The 19094-nt window shown below is 35.8% G+C and overlaps 1 protein-coding gene across 2 annotated transcripts in view; it reads left to right on the top strand.

Moving 5' to 3' along the window:
- Positions 1 to 19094, top strand: part of USH2A (usherin) — a 903825-nt gene that overhangs the window by 112668 nt on the left and 772063 nt on the right. For both annotated transcript variants that reach the window (XM_070474523.1, XM_070474522.1), the window contains exons 9-10: positions 14356 to 14551; positions 18368 to 18498. In XM_070474523.1, the coding sequence (XP_070330624.1) occupies positions 14356 to 14551; positions 18368 to 18498 (327 nt within the window). The remainder of the gene's footprint in view (positions 1 to 14355; positions 14552 to 18367; positions 18499 to 19094) is intronic.

Consider the following 19094-nt stretch of genomic DNA (forward strand, 5'->3'; position numbering starts at 1 on the left):
TTAGATCTTAAAAGGAAAAATTAAATGGGGGTATATGAATAAAAGGATTTTTAATTTATTAATCTACTACTCATGTCTAGCACTGGGTAAAATTTGTAATATAAAATGGCTATATATCCAAATAGTAACTCAAATACATTTTTATGCCCACTCATTAAACTAAAGGACAGAAATAATGGATTATGCTTCTTAATCTAGAGAATCCATATTTGTATTATATTATTTGAAACAGTTGCATGTAAAGAACATTTTAATAGAATCCATTTCTTTTTCATTGTTTCCTTACACAATATGCAGTTTATACTATGCAAATGTGTTCTCTACTCCGGGTCATATTTTCTGACATATCAATAGGTCTAAGTTATTATATTAAGCAGTGAAATTTCTTTGGCTTGATCACTGCCCACAAACTTGAACAATTCTTTAAATATTCCTTCTGGATTCTGAGGGGAATTTACATTTCTTGTGTCTTTTCTATTTAGTGCTCTGAAAAAGTCAAACAATAAAAAAAGGAAGAGGGGAAAAAAGCAGATAGCCAAGGGAAAAATCAAATATCAAATACCATCAGTATTCAAAAGTAATGAATAAGACTCCAGGATCCATCACCCAAGTGCTTCTTTTTCATTCAACAAACAGACATAGCTGGATGGTGAAAGAAAGTCAAAGTGTTCGTCTCTCAGCTGTATCCAACTCTGCGACCCCATGGACTGTAGCCAGCCAGGCTTCTCTGTCCATGGGATTTCCCAGGCAAGAATACTGGAGTGGGTTGCCATTCCCTTCTCCAGAGGATCATCCCAACCCAGGAATCAAACCTGGATCTCCTGCATTGCAGAGAGATTATTTACAGTCTGAGCTACCAGGGAATCCACTCCAGTATACTTGCCTGGAGAATTCTATGGACAGTTAGATGGTACATAGTCACAAACCACAGGGTCAGGAGCCCTGTGCTTAAAAGCACATAGACTATCAGTTATATTTATACAGAGGCGATGTGTAGGACTGAATCGATTGTCTGAATAACTCTGCCTAAATCATTTTTGCAAGTGTAGATTTTGTTTCACATGTTACTAAAATTTGTTTTATTGGATAGTTTTCTAATCCTCCATTCTCCTTTGCCTAAAGTGGTACAGACAAGGTACAGAAAAGGCATTGCATGAATTAAGAAAGTTTCTAAAAGTAGCCACCACATATTAATAGTTGAATGATAGAAAGGCTATGTATATTAAATAGTCACTATCATTGTATCATCACCAATGTCTGATCAGTACTGTCCAATAGTGTTAATAGTTATTCAATTTATGTTATTAACTTCAGCACCTAGAAAGCAGGTAAGTACAATTTTTCTGTGGGCTTTTTAATTATATGAAAATTTCTAACTAGGGGAAAGATAATTACTGAGAAAGTAATATATCATTAAAGGATAAATACATGAACATTTCTGTCTTCTCAATGGTGATGTGTGGTAATTGTTTTAAATTTGCTAGTTAAGATTACATAGTAATTCATAGGTAAAAATTCTGCAGGTAAAATATTACATTTATCTTTAAACCTTTTATGTTACTATTTAATTAAATACTGTATATACTAAGGTACCATCCTGCAGCATGTTATAAATATAAGCAAGCTATTAGGTCATTCACCCATACATTCATGCATTTATCAAACGTGTATTGATCACTTACTGTGTGTAAAGCATTCAGCCAGTTTCTGTCTGGATTCTTTCTGCAGTTGGAAGTATTATCTATGCTTCTATAACCCCTAACCCAATATATCATGATAAATAACTAACAAGTTTGTATAACAATATCTTTGTGATTAGAGCATTAGAGATACCCAGTGAGAATTCTATTGGGGAAAAAAAAAGAGTTACATGACTACACTGAAGTTTTTGTGTTCATTGTTTATAATGATGACTTCTTTATCTAATAAACAAAAGAAATTATACTGAAATTGCATCATTTGAATTACAATTCCCACTATATCTGAAAGAAAGAGGAAGCTGTGAATAGAGCCTGAGGACTGTTATTATTAGCAGAGATTTAGACTCTCAAAATTTCCAACACACTGGTTTGGCTTTTAGTGATGAGAAAAGAGCAATTCATAGCTTTTAATTCATTTAGGCTGCTTGGGAATAGTTTTAACAAATGAATTCTTTTAGCTCAGTGAGTAGTACTATGTGTGTGTTAGTCACTCAGTCATGTTCAACTCTTTGTGACCCCATGGAAAAGTGAGCAGTTTATATCTCTCACTTTGGAACAGATTCCTTCCTTTCCAGGAGCTGCCTGCATACCTATAAATTTTCTGGTTGAGGATAGGGTGATGGCTACTTTGGGTTTCTAGGGGTCAGTTCAGTTCAGTTCAGTTGCTCAGCCATGTGTGACTCTTTGCAACCTCATGGATTGCAGCATGCCAGGCTTCCCTGTCCATCACCAACTCCTGGAGCTTGTTCACACTCATGTCCATTGAGATGGTGATGCCATTCAGCCATCTCATTCTCTGTCATCCTCTTCTGCCTTCAATCTTTCCCAGCATCAGGGTCTTTTCAAATGAGTCAGTACTTCACATCAGGTGGCCTAAGTATTGGAGTTTCAGCTTCAGCATCAATCTTCAGGACTGATTTCCTTTCAGATGATTTCAGGTTTGATTTCCTTGCAGGCCAAGGAACTCTCAAGAGTCTTCTCCAACACCACAGTTCAAAAGCATCAATTCTTCTGTGCTCAGCTCTCTATATAGTCAAACTCTCACATCCATATGTGACTTCTGGAAAAAACAGTTTGACTAGATGGACCTTTGTTAGCAAAGTAATGTCTCTGCTTTTTAATATGCTGTCTAGGTTAGTCATAGCTTTTCTTCTAGGGAGCAAGTGTCTTTTAATTTCATGACTGCAATCACCATCTGCAATGATTTTGGAGCCCCCCAAATAAAGTCTGTCACTGTTGCCATTGTTTTCCCATCTATTTGCCATGAAGTGATGGGACCGGATGCCATAATCCTCATTTTTTTATGTTGAGTTTTAAGCCAGCTTTTTCACTCTCCTCTTTCACTTTCATCCAGGGCTCTGCCATCCCCTTTGAGCAGAAGGAGGTAGGTATGGACATTCTAGCCTTAGTAAACTACTCAACACCTCCCTCCCTCAGAGATCATTTCATATATCTTGGAACAGTTTAGCATAATGATTAGGAGTAAAGGCTGTCTATCTACCTATGTATGTCTGTATCTATCTATCTATCTATCTATCTATCTATCTATCTATCTATCTTCTATTTATCTAAATTGAATACCTGCTATGTGTTAGGGCTTCTTCTAGGCACTGAAAATATAGTCATGAATAAAAAATAACAAACTTTTCTGCCCTTAGAAGTTTTTACGTTCTAGTTTATATTAGTTGACATTCTACTTGATGATTTTAGAAATTTATTGAATTTCTTTCCTATTCCTCAGTTTTCTCAGCTATAATAAAACAGAGGAAATTGCAACTACTGCTTCCTAGGTAGTTGGAGAGATTCCGGCAGCTTATACATATGAAGCACTTAGGCCTGACACCATAAGGTTTAGCTGTTCTTAGTATACAGAGAGCATTGCCTAGATAACAACATCGTGGACATTTTACTGCTGAGGGTAGAAAGGGAACTAATTTTGTCTCACTTTTTAATTTTTTTTTTGCTAGAGCAAGGAGTGAATGAAAGGAATTTCCTGATAGAGACAAGCTTTTTGCATCAGCTATTCACAGATTTATTCACTCTTTCTTACATTAATTTGTTTATTCATTCTTTCACCTAAGATACATTTATTGAACAAAGTTTCAGACATTATGCTGAGATTCACTAGATAATCTGATTCCTGCTTAAGGAAGCTCAGAATCTAGCAAGGACAACAGAGAAGTATATGCACTATTGTAATATTTTATGATAATTGCAGTGATTTTAAAAGTATAGACAAGATGCTATTTTCTCTGCAAGTGCTTATCGAAATAAGGCTGTACCCATAGTTGTTCTTTGCACTTCTAAAACTTTAGCCTGCATGGTCTGTACTAGAGTACTTTTTTTTTTTTAAGAAAGGTTTGTTTCATTTATTTACCATAATTGGAGAATTAACTGCTTCATGTAAATTTTCCAGATGTGATCTTTTAAAATGAACATTAAAAGAAGTTTTAATCTGTTTTTTGAAGCCATTCTAAAATAAAACAAATCGCTTACTTTGTTCTGTCACTGAAGACAAGTTGATTTTGGTAACTTGTGGTCATCATAATGAACTTTAGCTTTCAAAGGGCATTGAATCTGTTGGACTTTTGGATCTATTGAACTCTTCCATGAGTAACTTCTGAGAAGATCTCATCCCAACTCCCGCCTTCCCATGCCCTTTATATATCTTTGATTAAGAGGACATTTTCTTCTTCCTTCCTTCAAAGATGCATGGTGGTCATTTGATATTGCTGGATAATTGGCTGAAGAAATATATAGTTTGTATAGTTAGATTTTTGAAAATGTGACTATATGTATATTTGTATTTTTTCTGTAAATTAGGATCAAATTTTAAATACTGGAAATAAGACATCAAACTTGAGCCTGACAACAGTAGAGTTGATAAAAGTGCCTTTGGACCTGTGGAAGATTTTTGAAAGATTGTCTTTGCTAGTCTATAATAGTAACAAAAGAACACTATTCTAGTTTAATGATCGAGAAGAGAGAAATGTCATTGTGTAATATTAATACATAATATAGTAAAATAAATTTCATCACTGTTTTCTATATTCAATGATTATTCTATGATTTGTCTATATGAATATGTCAATGAACTTGACTGCAACTTAGTGGAATTGACTAGTAGCCTTTAAGAAGCTATCAAATGAAAGCAGTTAAATGAATCAGTTGATAAAGGTCCTCACCCTGTCTCATTTTATAATTTGTGCATTCAGGGACATATCAGGGGGAATCCAGTTGTTACAGAACAAACTGAAACATAATTGAAAGTGACAAGTGATCAACTGCAGATTGGGACATTAAATAGAAAACCACTTGGTTCAGAACCTGCGTAAAATATGATATACACCTATTTCTAGATTTTAAATGAAACTTCAGAAGTCATTGATAGCAAAGATGGAAGTAATTGTAAGAATTCAAAAATTTATTCACAATGCACTTAATTAGTATTTCTTCCATTTTTTCTTGACTTTCTTTGTAATTTCAAACAGGAGTTGGGAGAAACAGAATTATAAGATGAAAAAATGTAACCGTTTTATGAAATTTGTAAACCATATAAAATCATAAAGTATAGCTTCATCCTTAAGATCAGAGGCCAAAATGTGTGCCAAGGTGACATTTAGTTGTGTATATTTTTCAATTAAATTTTAAAACGACATTTAGGATGTTATCTCTCAAAATCTTTGCTTCTTTATGTTGATCTCATTCTTTTGAAAATGTTTTTACCTTTTAAAAATTACATTGTTTGCTGGTAACTCATTACGTTATGCTCGAAAAAGAGAATCATTTTCTCTGCACCATCTTACTGATCTCTGTGTAATTTAAAACAAGTACATTTTAATTTTCTTAGCTTTCCTCAGTGAGTGTGGCACACAAGTGATGTAAATAATGTGTAATTTCCGTAAGTATTTGCCGCCGCTGCTGTTTAGTTGCTAAGTTGTGTCCGACTCTTCAGGACTCCTTGGACTGTAGCCCACCAAGCTCCTCTGTCCTTGGGATTTCCCAGGCAGGAATACTGGAGTGGGTTGCCATTTCCTTCTCCAGGGGATCTTCTGACCCAGGTATCAAACTCACGTCTCCTGCTTGGCAGGCAGATCCTTTACCGCTGAGCCACTTGGGAATCCCAGCCATCCATGCACTTGCATTTTATTTGCCCACAGTTTTTCATACATTAGCAATAAATGTACACTGTGGAAAGAAATCGTATTATAAAAAAGTAAAAGTCATCTGTAACCCTACCATCCATAGACAACCTTGGCCAATAACTTAGTTTATATCACTTCAGATTATTTTATTATTGTTATTTACAAGTCTGTGTCATCTGTTTCTATCTTCTTAAAGTTGTACCTTTATATTCATATTCATATATGAATCTACCTTTATTTAGAAGATAGGATTATACTCTACATATTACTTTTCACTTGTTTTTAAATTCAAATTGTATTATGTAATCTTATCTACATTTGTATCTATGAATGGTTGCAGTATGTTTCTTAAAAGATATATGATTTTTTTTTTTTTTTACCATTTCTTTACTTTTGGACATTCATATCCTGTTCTTTCTTATTATAAGGGCCACATTATAAAATATAGTTTTCAAATAGTTTAAAAAATGAACTTTTTTGAATTTCCAGTAAATTTGTTTGGTCCAGTGGAATGTACACATACTGTCCTGATAGGTGTGGACAACTTCCCCTCCTAGCACTAGTGTCTGTACTCACCCTTTCTACAAATTCTTGCACCCAAGTATTATAATATTTTTTTACATTGAGAGTTGAAAAAATGATAACTATGCTTGATTTCTCCAGAAAGGGATGAAATGTTACCAATATTTATGTAGACTTTTTTATTGTTCACGAAAAGGCTAGCCATTGTCACTAACAATTATTTGGTTGGACCAAACCATTACATTAGGTTAGTGGCAAATTCCTCTTTGTTTTTAAATGTTAAAGGGCCCAGGACTGTATCTTTGGAACATGGCTATAGTATTGAGCCCAGAATTATTTACTATAAGACTTTTTATAATGGCTTTTACATTGACAATAAGGATAAAATCTCCCATGAGTCTTTAGATCATAGCCTAAAAGCAGAAATGTGTTCGTAAGAATATCAAAAGAATGGTTTCGCTGAATTTGCTCCACTAACTTGTGGCAGCAGCATCCCAAGCTCCAACAGCTGGCAGTAGCTTTGTTAAAGACAAACTGCATCTGTAATCAGTGTGACAGGACCACAGGTCATCACTTCCACCAAGTTATGCAAAAAGCATAACTTGAATAATATTAAAACCATCATTGGGAGAGCAAAGTCATCAACAAGAATACTTTGAAATAAATTGAAAAAAATTAGACTTCAAATATTGCAGCAAAATTTTGCATTTGGCCAAAGTTTTGCAGTGAGATAGAGATTTTGAAATATTGAAAGTGAAAGAAAGTGAAGTCACTCAGTCGTGTCCGACTCTTTGCGACCCCGTGGACTGTAGCCCACCATCCTCCATCCATGGGTTTCTCTAGGCAAGAATACTGGAGTGGGTTGCCATTTCCTTCTCCAGGGGATCTTCCCGACCCAGGGATTGAACCCAGGTCTCCCACATTGCAGGCAGATGTTTTAATCTCTGAGCCACCAGGGAAGCTTGAAATGTTGGAAATGAGATTAATTGCATGGATGATTGACCTGGGGAGAAAAATTTAATAAGCACGTTTCTCTTCTCCCAAGCCAGAAGGTCTGAAAGTTAGTTTTCATCTATTCTGCCTATACGATGAGGATAGATCTCCCCTACATGAAGGACTCCTAGAATTGATAGTTATATGCTGGTGGTATCTCATGACTACTTGGAATGAAGTTTAGATAAGACCTCCTCAGTAGTTGTAGCTACAGATGATAAGACAGAAGTGCACTTTGGCTGTAAACTGCTCGTTGGTCCACTCTTTGGGCTACATCATCTAAATCAGATCATAGACCAGTACATTTGTGATCACAAAATCCCTTCCAGTGGTTGCAGACAATGTATTAAGTACACACTGTCTAGCATACTGCTGGTGTCATTTGAAGTAAAGATCAAAACTTCTGTTGGATTTTTACCTTGTTCATCCTTATTCCTCCTCCTTTATCTTGTAACTTCTAGATTTTGAATGTGTAATATGTGCTATTTCTGCTTTATTGACTATGCCAAAACCTTTAACTGTGTGGATCACAATAAACTGTGGAAAATTCTGAAGGAAATGGGAATACCAGACCACCTACCTGCCTCTTGAGAAATCTATATGCAGGTCAGGAAGCAACAGTTAGACTGGACATGGAACAACAGATTGGTTCCAAATAGGAAAAGGAGTATGTCAGGGCTGTATATTGTTACCCTACTTACTTAATTTATATGCAGAAAACATCATGAGAAACGCTGGGGTGGAAGAAGCACAAGCTGGATTCAAGATTGCCGGGGGAAATGTCAATAACCTCAGATATGCAGATGAGACCACACTTATGGCAGAAAGTGAAGAGGAACTAAAAAGCCTCTTGATGAAAGTGAAAGAGGAGAGTGAAAAAGTTGGCTTAAAGCTCAACATTCAGAAAACTAAGATCATGGTATCTGGTCCCACCACTTCATGGCAAATAGATGGGGATACAGTGGAAACAGTGTCTGACTTTATTTTTCTGGGCTCCAAAATCACTGCAGATGGTGACTGAAGCCATAAAATTAAAAGACACTTGCTCCTTGAAGAAAGTTATGACCAACTTAGACAGCATATTAAAAAGCAGAGACGGCAGAAATAAATGCAAAAGAAACTAAAGAGACCATAGCAAAAATCAACAAAGCTAAAAGCTGGTTTTTTGAAAAAATAAACAAAATTGACAAACCATTAGCAAGACTCATTAAGAAACAAAGGGAGAAGAACCAAATTAACAAAATTAGAAATGAAAATGCAGAGATCACAACAGACAACACTGAAATACAAAGGATCATAAGAGACTACTACCAGCAGCTCTATGCCAATAAAATGGACAACTTGGAAGAAATGGACAAGTTCTTAGAGAAGTATAACTTTCCAAAACTGAACCAGGAAGAAATAGAAGATCTTAACAAACCCATCACAAGCAAGGAAATCAAAACTGTAATCAGAAATCTTCCAGCAAACAAAAGCCCAGGACCAGATGGCTTCACAGCTGAATTCTACAAAAATTTAGAGAAGAGCTAACACCTATCTTACTCAAACTCTTCCAGAATATTTCATAAGAAGGTAAACTTCCAACTCATTCTATGAGGCCACCATCACCCTAATTCCAAAACCAGACAAAGATGCCACAAAAAAAGAAAACTACGGGCCAATATCACTGATGAACATAGATGCAAAAATCCTTAACAAAATTCTAGCAAACAGAATCCAACAACATATTAAAAAAATCATACACCATGACCAAGTGGGCTTTATCCCAGGAATGCAAGGATTCTTTAATATCTGCAAATCAATCAATGTAATAAACCACATTAACAAATTGAAAGATAAAAACCATATGATTATCTCAATAGATGCAGAAAAAGCCTTTGACAAAATTCAACATCCATTTATGATTAAAACTCTCCAGAAAGCAGGAATAGAAGGAACATACCTCAACATAATAAAAGCTATATATGACAAACCCACAGCAAGCATCACCCTCAATGGTGAAAAATTGAAAGCATTTCCCCTGAAATCAGGAACAAGACAAGGGTGCCCACTCTCACCACTCCTATTCAACATAGTTTTGGAAGTGTTGGCCACAGCAATCAGGGCAGAAAAAGAAGTAAAAGGAATCCAGATAGGAAAAGAAGAAGTGAAACTCTCTCTGTTTGCAGATGACATGATCCTCTACACAGAAAACCCTAAAGACTCTACCAGAAAATTACTAGAGCTAATCAACGAATACAGTAAAGTTGCAGGATATAAAATTAACACACAGAAATCTCTTGCATTCCTATACACTAACAATGAGAAAACAGAAAGAGAAATTAAGGAAACAATACCATTCACCATTGCAACAAAAAGAATAAAATACTTAGGAGTATATCTACCTAAAGAAACAAAAGACCTATACATAGAAAACTATAAAACACTGATGAAAGAAATCAAAGAGGACACAAACAGATGGAGAAATATACCATGTTCATGGATTGGAAGAATCAATATTGTCAAAATAGCTATACTACCCAAAGCAATCTATAGATTCAATGCAATCCCTATTAAACTATCAACAGTATTTTTCACAGAACTAGAACAAATAATTTCACAATTTGTACGGAAATACAAAAAACCTCGAATAGCTAAAGTAACCTTGAGAAAGAAGAATGGAACTGGAGGAATCAACCTGCCTGACTTCAGACTATACTACAAAGCCACAGTCATCAAGACAGTATGGTACTGGCACAAAGACAGAAATATAGATCAATGGAACAGAATAGAAAGCCCAGAGATAAATCCACGAACCTATGGTCACCTTATCTTCGACAAAGGAGGCAAGGATATACAATGGAAAAAAGACAACCTCTTTAACAAGTGGTGCTGGGAAAACTGGTCAACCACCTGTAAAAGAATGAAACTAGAACACTTTCTAACACCATACACAAAAATAAACTCAAAATGGATTAAAGATCTAAATGTAAGACCAGAAACTATCAAACTCCTAGAGGAGAACATAGGCAAAACACTCTCCGACATAAATCACAGCAGGATCCTCTATGACCCACCTCCCAGAATTTTAGAAACAAAAGCAAAGATAAACAAATGGGACCTAATGAAACTTAAAAGCTTTTGCACAACAAAGGAAACTATAAGCAAGGTGAAAAGACAACCCTCAGATTGGGAGAAAATAATAGCAAACGAAGCAACAGACAAAGGATTAATCTCAAAAATATACAAGCAACTCCTCCAGCTCAACTCCAGAAAAATAAATGACCCAATCCAAAAATGGGCCAAAGAACTAAACAGACATTTCTCCAAGGAAGACATACAGATGGCAAAAAAACACATGAAAAGATGCTCAACATCACTCATTATCAGAGAAATGCAAATCAAAACCACAATGAGGTACCATTACACGCCAGTCAGAATGGCTGCTATCCAAAAGTCTACAAGCAATAAATGCTGGAGAGGGTGTGGAGAAAAGGGAACCCTCTTACACTGTTGGTGGGAATGCAAATTAGTACAGCCACTATGGAAAACAGTGTGGAGATTTCTTAAAAAGCTGGAAATAGAACTGCCATATGACCCAGCAATCCCACTTCTGGGCATACACACCAAGGAAACCAGATCTGAAAGAGACACGTGCACCCCAATGTTCATCGCAGCACTGTTTATAATAGCCAGGACATGGAAGCAACCTAGATGCCCATCAGCAGACGAATGGATGAGGAAACTGTGGTACGTATACACCATGGAATATTACTCAGCCATTAAAAAGAATTCATTTGAATCAGTTCTAATGAGATGGATGAAACTGGAGCCCATTATACAGAGTGAAGTAAGCCAGAAAGATAAAGACCATTACAGTATACTAACACATATATATGGACTTTAGAAAGATGGTAACAATAACCCTATATGCAAAACAGAAAAAGAGACCCAGATGTATAGAAGAGACTTTTGGACTCTGTGGGAGAAGGCGAGGGTGGGATGTTTCAAGAGAACAGCATCGAAACATGTATATTATCTAGGGTGAAACAGATCACCAGCCCAGGTTGGATGCATGAGACAAGTGCTTGGGCCTGGTGCACTGGGAAGACCCAGAGGGATCGGGTGGAGAGGGAGGTGGGAGGGGGGACCGGGATGGGGAATACATGTAAATCCATGGCTAATTCATTTCAATGTATGACAAAAACCACTGCAATATTGTAAAGTAATTAGCCTCCAACTAATAAAAATAAATGGAAAAAAAATAAAATTAAAAAAAAATAAATAAAAAGCAGAGACATTACTTTGTCAACAAAGGTCCATCTAGTCAAGGATATGGTTTTTCCAGTGGTCATGTATGGATGTGAGAGTTGGACTATAAAGAAAACTGAGTGCTGAAGAATTGATGCTTTTGAACTGTGGTGCTGGAGAAAACCTTGAGAGTCCCTTGGACTGCAAGGAGATTCAACCAGTCCATCCTAAAGGAGATCAGTCCTGGGTGTTCATTGGAAGGACTGATGTTGAAGCTGAAACTCCAATACTTTGGCCACCTGATGCAAAGAGCTGACTCATTGGAAAAGACCCTGATGCTGGGAAAGATTGAGGGCAGGAGGAGAAGGGGACGACAGAGGATGAGATGGCTGGATGGCATCATTGACTCGATGGACATGGATTTGGGTGTACTCCGGGAGTTGGTGATGGACAGGAAGGCCTGGCGTGCTGCGGTTCATGGGGTTGCAAAGAGTTGGACATGACTGAGCGGCTGAACTGAACTGAATATAGGATATATATGTGTGTGCACATGTGCAGTCCCAATTTTGAAAAAGAAAAAATATATATGAAAAGTTTTGAAAAAATCATCTCATTTAAATATTTTGACTTATCACTTGACATTTGAATTGTCAATACATTTTATTTTCTACTTTATTTTATAAAATGGATATTACTACTTTTGTTAAGTACACATTTAGCCTAAAATTTTAGCTCAGTGCCTATGAATTGTTGCTTAATTGGCTTGGTCCATAAATTGTATTTTTATTAGATAAGCTAAATAATTAGTTTAAAAAAATTCTAGCTTTAATTGATCCAGTACGTAACAAGTTTCATGTGACTTAGAAAAGTTTTCTTCACTTATACATGCAATTGCATCTGCACACTTCCAATATGCATGAATTTTATTTACCATAGTTTAGTTAAGCATCAGTCCTCTAAAAAGTTTCATATATTAGTTATTATGGTATATTAACTGTAAATAATTATATAAAATGTAGATTTTATATAATTTTACTGCTGGCTCTTCAGTCCACAAATTACTAAATAAATAATCATTGCACATCATGATCAGTGACCAATCATGTCTCTTCTTTCAATCTGTGGTAACTGGTCTGTGCATATTCATTAATTATTTCATTCACAAAGAAGCTTGTAGTTATGTAACATCTTTGTCAGTGATAAACTCATTTGGCATTTATGAGTATGAATATTAAAAAAACAATGATTGTTGAAATGATGGAAAGAAAATGTTTTGGGAGTGGAATTTCAATTAAACATTTCTTCTTACAAACAAAATAGTTGATCAGTGCTACCATTTGCATATATATATGCAGGCAGAGCAACTTAAGGTGAATTTAGCACAAACGAGGACACTGGTTGTGATGAATAGGTAAAGATGTCCTAGCTTAAGTGATGTTGACAAAAACTTTACCTTAAAGAATTCTCAGATATATTTCATGCTGATGAAAGCACAAACATGTAAATGATGTAAGTAGGCTGATCCATGCTTAGAAAAAGAGTATGACAGTTCTCAACATGTAGAAAAGATGCTTGTTTTATATGGAAATTTATAGAATAAGAAGGTAAGCACTGTTTAAGATAATGCTTTTTAACAAAATAATTTAATTCTCAAGGTTTATAATATTAAATTATAATTTATTGTTTTAATATTTTCTATATATTTCCCTTTACATTTTTAACTGTTGAAAGTTTTAATAGTCTCATCTTTACTTCTTCTTTGATGCTCTTCCTTTCTTTATGTAGGTCCAAGTTTCTTGCCTATATTATTTTTCTCTTCTCTACAAAACTTTTAAAATGTCTTCCAAGTCAGGTTTACAGGCAACACATCTTTTCAATTTGTGTGTGTCTTACACATCTTTATTTCTCCCTCACTTTTGAGGGATGATTGTGCAGAGTATATAATTCTAGGTTGGTGGGTTTTTTCTCTCAACACTAAGTATTTCATGCAATTCTCTTCTTGTTTACATTTTTCTGAAGAGAAATTGGATGTCATTAGTTAGTAACTGTATGCTCAGTGTCTTTAATTTTGGTTTCTCTTTTGGAATTTTTTCTTTAGTTCTCTGTGGTTTGAAAAAGATATACCTCAGTGTAATGGATTTTGTTGTTTCCAATATTTCTTCTCCCTCTGATATTCCTATTATGTGTATTTTGCTACTTTTTTAGTTTTCTCACAGTCCTTGTGTTTTGTTTTTCTCTTCACATCCATACATGACTACTGGAACAATCATGGCTTTGACTAGACAGACCTTTGTTGGCCTCCTATAGCTGAGGCTCCCTGTATTTGCCTGCTTCTCCCATCTTAGGGACAGCTGCTTGCCTTGCGTCCCCCACTTAGGGATGCAGGGAAAGTCGTCGTTTTTTCATTCTGTTCCACATTTTATTTTTTGTTATGATGGAGTGCTGACTCCAAGCTTTTTACTTGGTAGAACCAGGACTTAAAAGTCAAGTTTTTAATGTTTTGAGAAAAAATTTCAGATTGTGAAACAATCATAACTTCCCCCACTGGTTATTAAGATCACTTTACATTGTTTCAGCTTGCATTTTCACTTTTATAAATCTGTGTGATCATGCCTGTAATATGCTGATTTCTGATGTATAAAACACTTAAAAAATACAGTAGTGTCTGGCTTTTAACTTTTTATTAGCTTTCTATCTGGTGAAAGTACCTGATAGGTAAATAAAAAGAGAAAATATAGCTTTAACCTGATATTACTTTATTCTAGTGTGATCGCTGCCTGCCTCTTTATAATGACAAGCCTTTCCGCCAAAGTGATCACGTTCATGCCTTTAACTGTAAACCCTGTGAGTGCAACAGCCATTCCAGAAGCTGCCACTACAACATCTCGGTGGATCCCTTTCCATCTGAGCACTACAGAGGAGGTGGAGGTGTCTGTGATGACTGTGAGCATAACACTGCAGGTAACTAGCAGATAACACGAATAACAAAGATAGACTTGACCTACATATAATGCATATTATTTTAAATTATATATTGCTATTTTATTTAAGAAAGTGCTTTCATACTATTAAGTTTGAAAACGACTCTGGTTTACCAAATCTTCATTATTCCAATTGCATAGCTTTCAAATACTGGAGACTTAAGCTATATAATTTCAGGAAAAAGGGTTTTTTAAAATAAATTCACACCATTTAATTAGATCATAAATATGTCTTGGATAAATCAAGAATTGCTGTATCATTCTGAATGTATTGTTGTTGCTGTTTAGTCACTAAGTTGTGTCCAACTCTTTTGAGATCTCATGGACTGTAGTCCACCAGGCTCCTCTATCCATGGGATTTCCCAGGCAAGAATGCTAGAGTGGGTCACCATTTCCTTCTCCAATTCTGAATGTATATATCCTAAAAACAAATTTTCTTGTATGACCCAGATCTTCTACTATTCCTGGATTCTCATGTAGAGATGTTTGCATTCAGATTTGACATGGACTCTGATAATCTGGGAATCCCCTTTTTAAAAATTGTCATTAAAAGCAGAAACTAACTATTAAAGTCTTGTTCCAAGAACCAACCAGCATTTTGACTAGTTATTGAAAAATTGCTATTTTCTGAAAGGCTGATATGTTAAAAGCAGAAATAGATAATATCAGAATTTGTAAAATATAATGGCCCAAGTCTGATGGGTTTGAAATTATGCTACTTTGAAGCATGATGAATTTGTTAGACAATTAATGGTAACCTAAAATGGTACAAGCTCTTGGCTAGGTTTTGGGAATATAAAAATTAATAAGATGATGAATTTTATTGTCTTTGTATGGATTATTACATGGTGGTGGTTTGTTGTTGTTTTTGTTTAGTCACTGAGTTGTGTCCATTTCTTTGTGACCCCATGAACTGTACCCTACAAGGGTCCTTTGTCCATGAGATTTTCCAGGCAAGAATATTAGAGTGGGTTGCCATTTCCTCCTTCAGAGGATCTTTTGATGTAGGGATTGTACCCGTGTTTCTATATTGGCAGGCAGATTTTTTTTTTTTAAACCGGTGAGCCACCTGGGAAGCCCACATGGTGGTAAAGACACCCTGTTAAAGGAACAATTAAAAGGTTTGATGAATGCCAGAGGGGAGAAGAGGAGTAGGAGTTAACCAGGTGAGCGAGTAAGGGTGATATTAGGGTGCAGACAAAGTTTTCCAGTAAGAGAAACAGTGGCACAATGGCCGAGAGGAAAGAGAAACATGGCGCATTCGCAGAAGTGCCAATGGTTGATTGTTAGAAAAGGAGCCAGGAAGAAAGGCAGAGCTCAGATGCTAGAGGACCATCTAAAATACGATAAAGAGGTTGACTTGTACCCTAAAGTTAATGAGATGCCACGTATGGGCACTTCGGGAAAGTATTGTGTTTTTGAAACATCCATCAGGTTATAGAGAATGGTTTGCAGAGGGTCAAAGTGGTTTGGGAAAACCAGTTATTCAGGTATTTCAAAAGTTCAGATGAAAAATAATGTGAGAAGACAATTAAGGTGGTGTGAATAGATATGAGTGGATCCAGTAGATATTTGGGGTAGAAAGCCATGGCATTTTCTGAGCAAGGTGCAGACTATAGATAAGGGAAGTAAGAAGAGTCAGAACTTAGGACTAACACTCTAATTTGAGCAGCAGTCAAAATTGGTACCAGCCATTTAGATAGAATACAGGAGGGTCAAACTTATGGAGAAAATGGCAAATTCTGTTTTGAACATGTTCCCTGTATGTTCCCAAGAAACAAAGAATAAACTCTCTTTGACGCTTACTCCTTGGAAGAAAAGTTATGACCAACCTAAACAGCATATTAAAAAGGCAAAGACTTTACTTTACCAACAAAGGTCCATCTAGTCAAGGATATGGTTTTTCCAGTAGTGATGTATGGATGTGAGAGTTGGACTATAAAGAAAGCTGAGTGCTGAAGAATTGATGCTTTTGAACTGTGGTGTTGGAGAAGACTCTTGAGAGTCCCTTGGACTGCAAGGAGATTCAACCAGTCCATCCTAAAGGAAATCAGCCCTGAATATTCATTGGAAGGACTGACGTAGAAGCTGAAACTCCAATACTTTGGCCACCTGATTCGAAGAACTGACTCATTGGAAAAGACCCTGATGCTGGGAAAGAATGAAGGCGGGAGGAGAAGGGGACTACAGAGGATGAGATGGTTGGATGGCATCACCAACTCAATGGACATGAGTTTGAGTAAGCTCTGAGAGTTGGTGATGGACAGGGAGGCCTGGCGTGCTGCAGTCCATGTGGTTGCAAGTAGTTGGACACGACTGAGTGACTAAACTGAACTGAACCAAGGCAGACAGACACACAGTTCTGAAACTCCTTTCTTAAAGAAAGCCTTCCATGATTCTTCAGAGAAGATGAGTATAATCTATATACTTGACTGGCATCTTATGCTTATCACAGCTTTTAAATGTATATTTATTCCCGTAATTATTTAATTAAGATTCTTCTTACCTACTAGACTATAAGATAGCCCTGTAAAAAGGGTGCATTGTGTATTTTCCTCAGCACTTAGCATAGTATTTGGAATGTGGTAATCACTCAATAAATATTCATTGGATGATTAATAAAGGAGAGATTTCAAGATTGAAGATATAAATTTGGGAGTCATCAGCATATATAAATGGAAATATCCTAGACATAAATCCATTTTATTTTTAATTAGCCCATAGTCAATATCCATTAGAATGTGATTTTTTCATTTGATTATGTTATTTTCATGTTGGTGGTTTAGTCACTAAGTTGTGTCTGACTCTTGTGACCCCATGGACTGTAGCCTGCCAGGCTCCTCTGTCCATGGGATTCTCCAGGCAAGAATACTGGAGTGGGTTGCCATTTCCTTCTCCAGGGGATCTTCCTGACCCAAGGGTTGAACCCGGGTCTCCTGCATTGCAGGCGGATTCTTTACCCACTGAGCTACGAGGGATGCCCAAGTTAGTTTCAGTCTTCTAACACTGGGCCAATTTCAGCAGTATTTGAGCAAAAGTGCAGCATGTTTAAAGAGGGAATTGACAGCCTTGAGTTTTATTTCAGTGATCTGATATGCTAATCATATTTACTTTAGAAATTTCCTCTAATTTAGATTATTTTGTAATATAAGATGGAAAAGAAAATTTTCTGAATAATAAATTGTAAGCAACAGGAATTAGCTCATATTTCTAAAGTGTCAAGATATCCTAACGTTTAATATGAAATTTATTTGGAGTAGCTAAATATAAAAATGTATTTTGATATTTGAAATGAAAAATAATGGCCATAGGCACCAATAGAAGCATTCACTTTTAATCACATTGACTATAGAATAATAAATTACATTAAGAGTAGTCTTCTATTTTATCAGATTTAGTTCCAGAAAAATATTTTAATACTATATGCTTATTTGCTTCCAACTGTATGTAGCAATTTTTCATATTTGATTTAGATTCAGTACCTGATCTGAAACTAAAGTTTTAAGTTTGGAAATAAACTATTTCAAAATGCATGGGCCCCTGCAAAGCACAGGTTTTTAGAAGTGTGGTATTATATAACAGATGGGAGTTTAATGAAGTAAAGCACAGTTTGTAACAGGTTCATTGTTTCATATGCTGTGGATCACTAAACTGGCAGGTAGAGATGAAAGGTACATTAAAATGGACATCCCGAAAATTATAGAATTCCCTCAAAGGAATACAGTCTTTAATTTTGAATTATGCAGCTGATCTTAATGAATTGGAAGTCATAATGCATAACCTTTCCCTGATGCAGGAAAGAACTGTGAGCTGTGTAAGGATTACTTTTTCCGACAAGTTGGTGCAGATCCTTCAGCCATAGATGTTTGCAGACCCTGTGATTGTGATAAAGTTGGCACAAGAAACAGTAGCTTCCTTTGTGATCAGGTGAGTTCTCACTATCAAAGATAAAGAACAGCTCTCTTTCAGAAACTAATTCAGGGTATGGTCCATCAGTGAAATTGAGGACTATATCAGGAAGTCCTCTCTTGTGTTTGCATTTCAAAGAGAGGTTGCTTTAAGGGTGTTTCTGTGCAACTTTTAATATAAACATGAAATATAAGGTTGCCTCAATGGTTCTTTGCACATAAGAAAGGTTCATTTTATTTTTAAGTTTCAGTTGTCAAAAAATTGGGAGGTAGGACATTCCATAAACAATGAAGGAAGTTAGCACATGCCTGGGAATTATTGGTGAATTAATAGTAATAAGTGATATTAAGTAAACAAGAACAGTTTTCCTCCCAATTTCACAGATGATAGTATAGCAACAATCACACATAGATCCAAATGGAAATTATGATAAATTTCTTGTAACCTTTCCTATAACAGTACAATGAGTTTTTATAATTTTACAAATTTTAATTACCAGCATCACAAATGATGTCTGATCTGTATTAACACAGATGCTAAACTGTATTACCAATCAGGAAAAGTAGCTCCATATTTAAATGTGCTGTCTTCAGCTGAAGCTTCTTCCCTCTTCT

This window comes from Odocoileus virginianus, chromosome 11, assembly GCF_023699985.2.
Source record: "Odocoileus virginianus isolate 20LAN1187 ecotype Illinois chromosome 11, Ovbor_1.2, whole genome shotgun sequence".
In the NCBI taxonomy this organism is placed as follows: domain Eukaryota; kingdom Metazoa; phylum Chordata; class Mammalia; order Artiodactyla; family Cervidae; genus Odocoileus; species Odocoileus virginianus.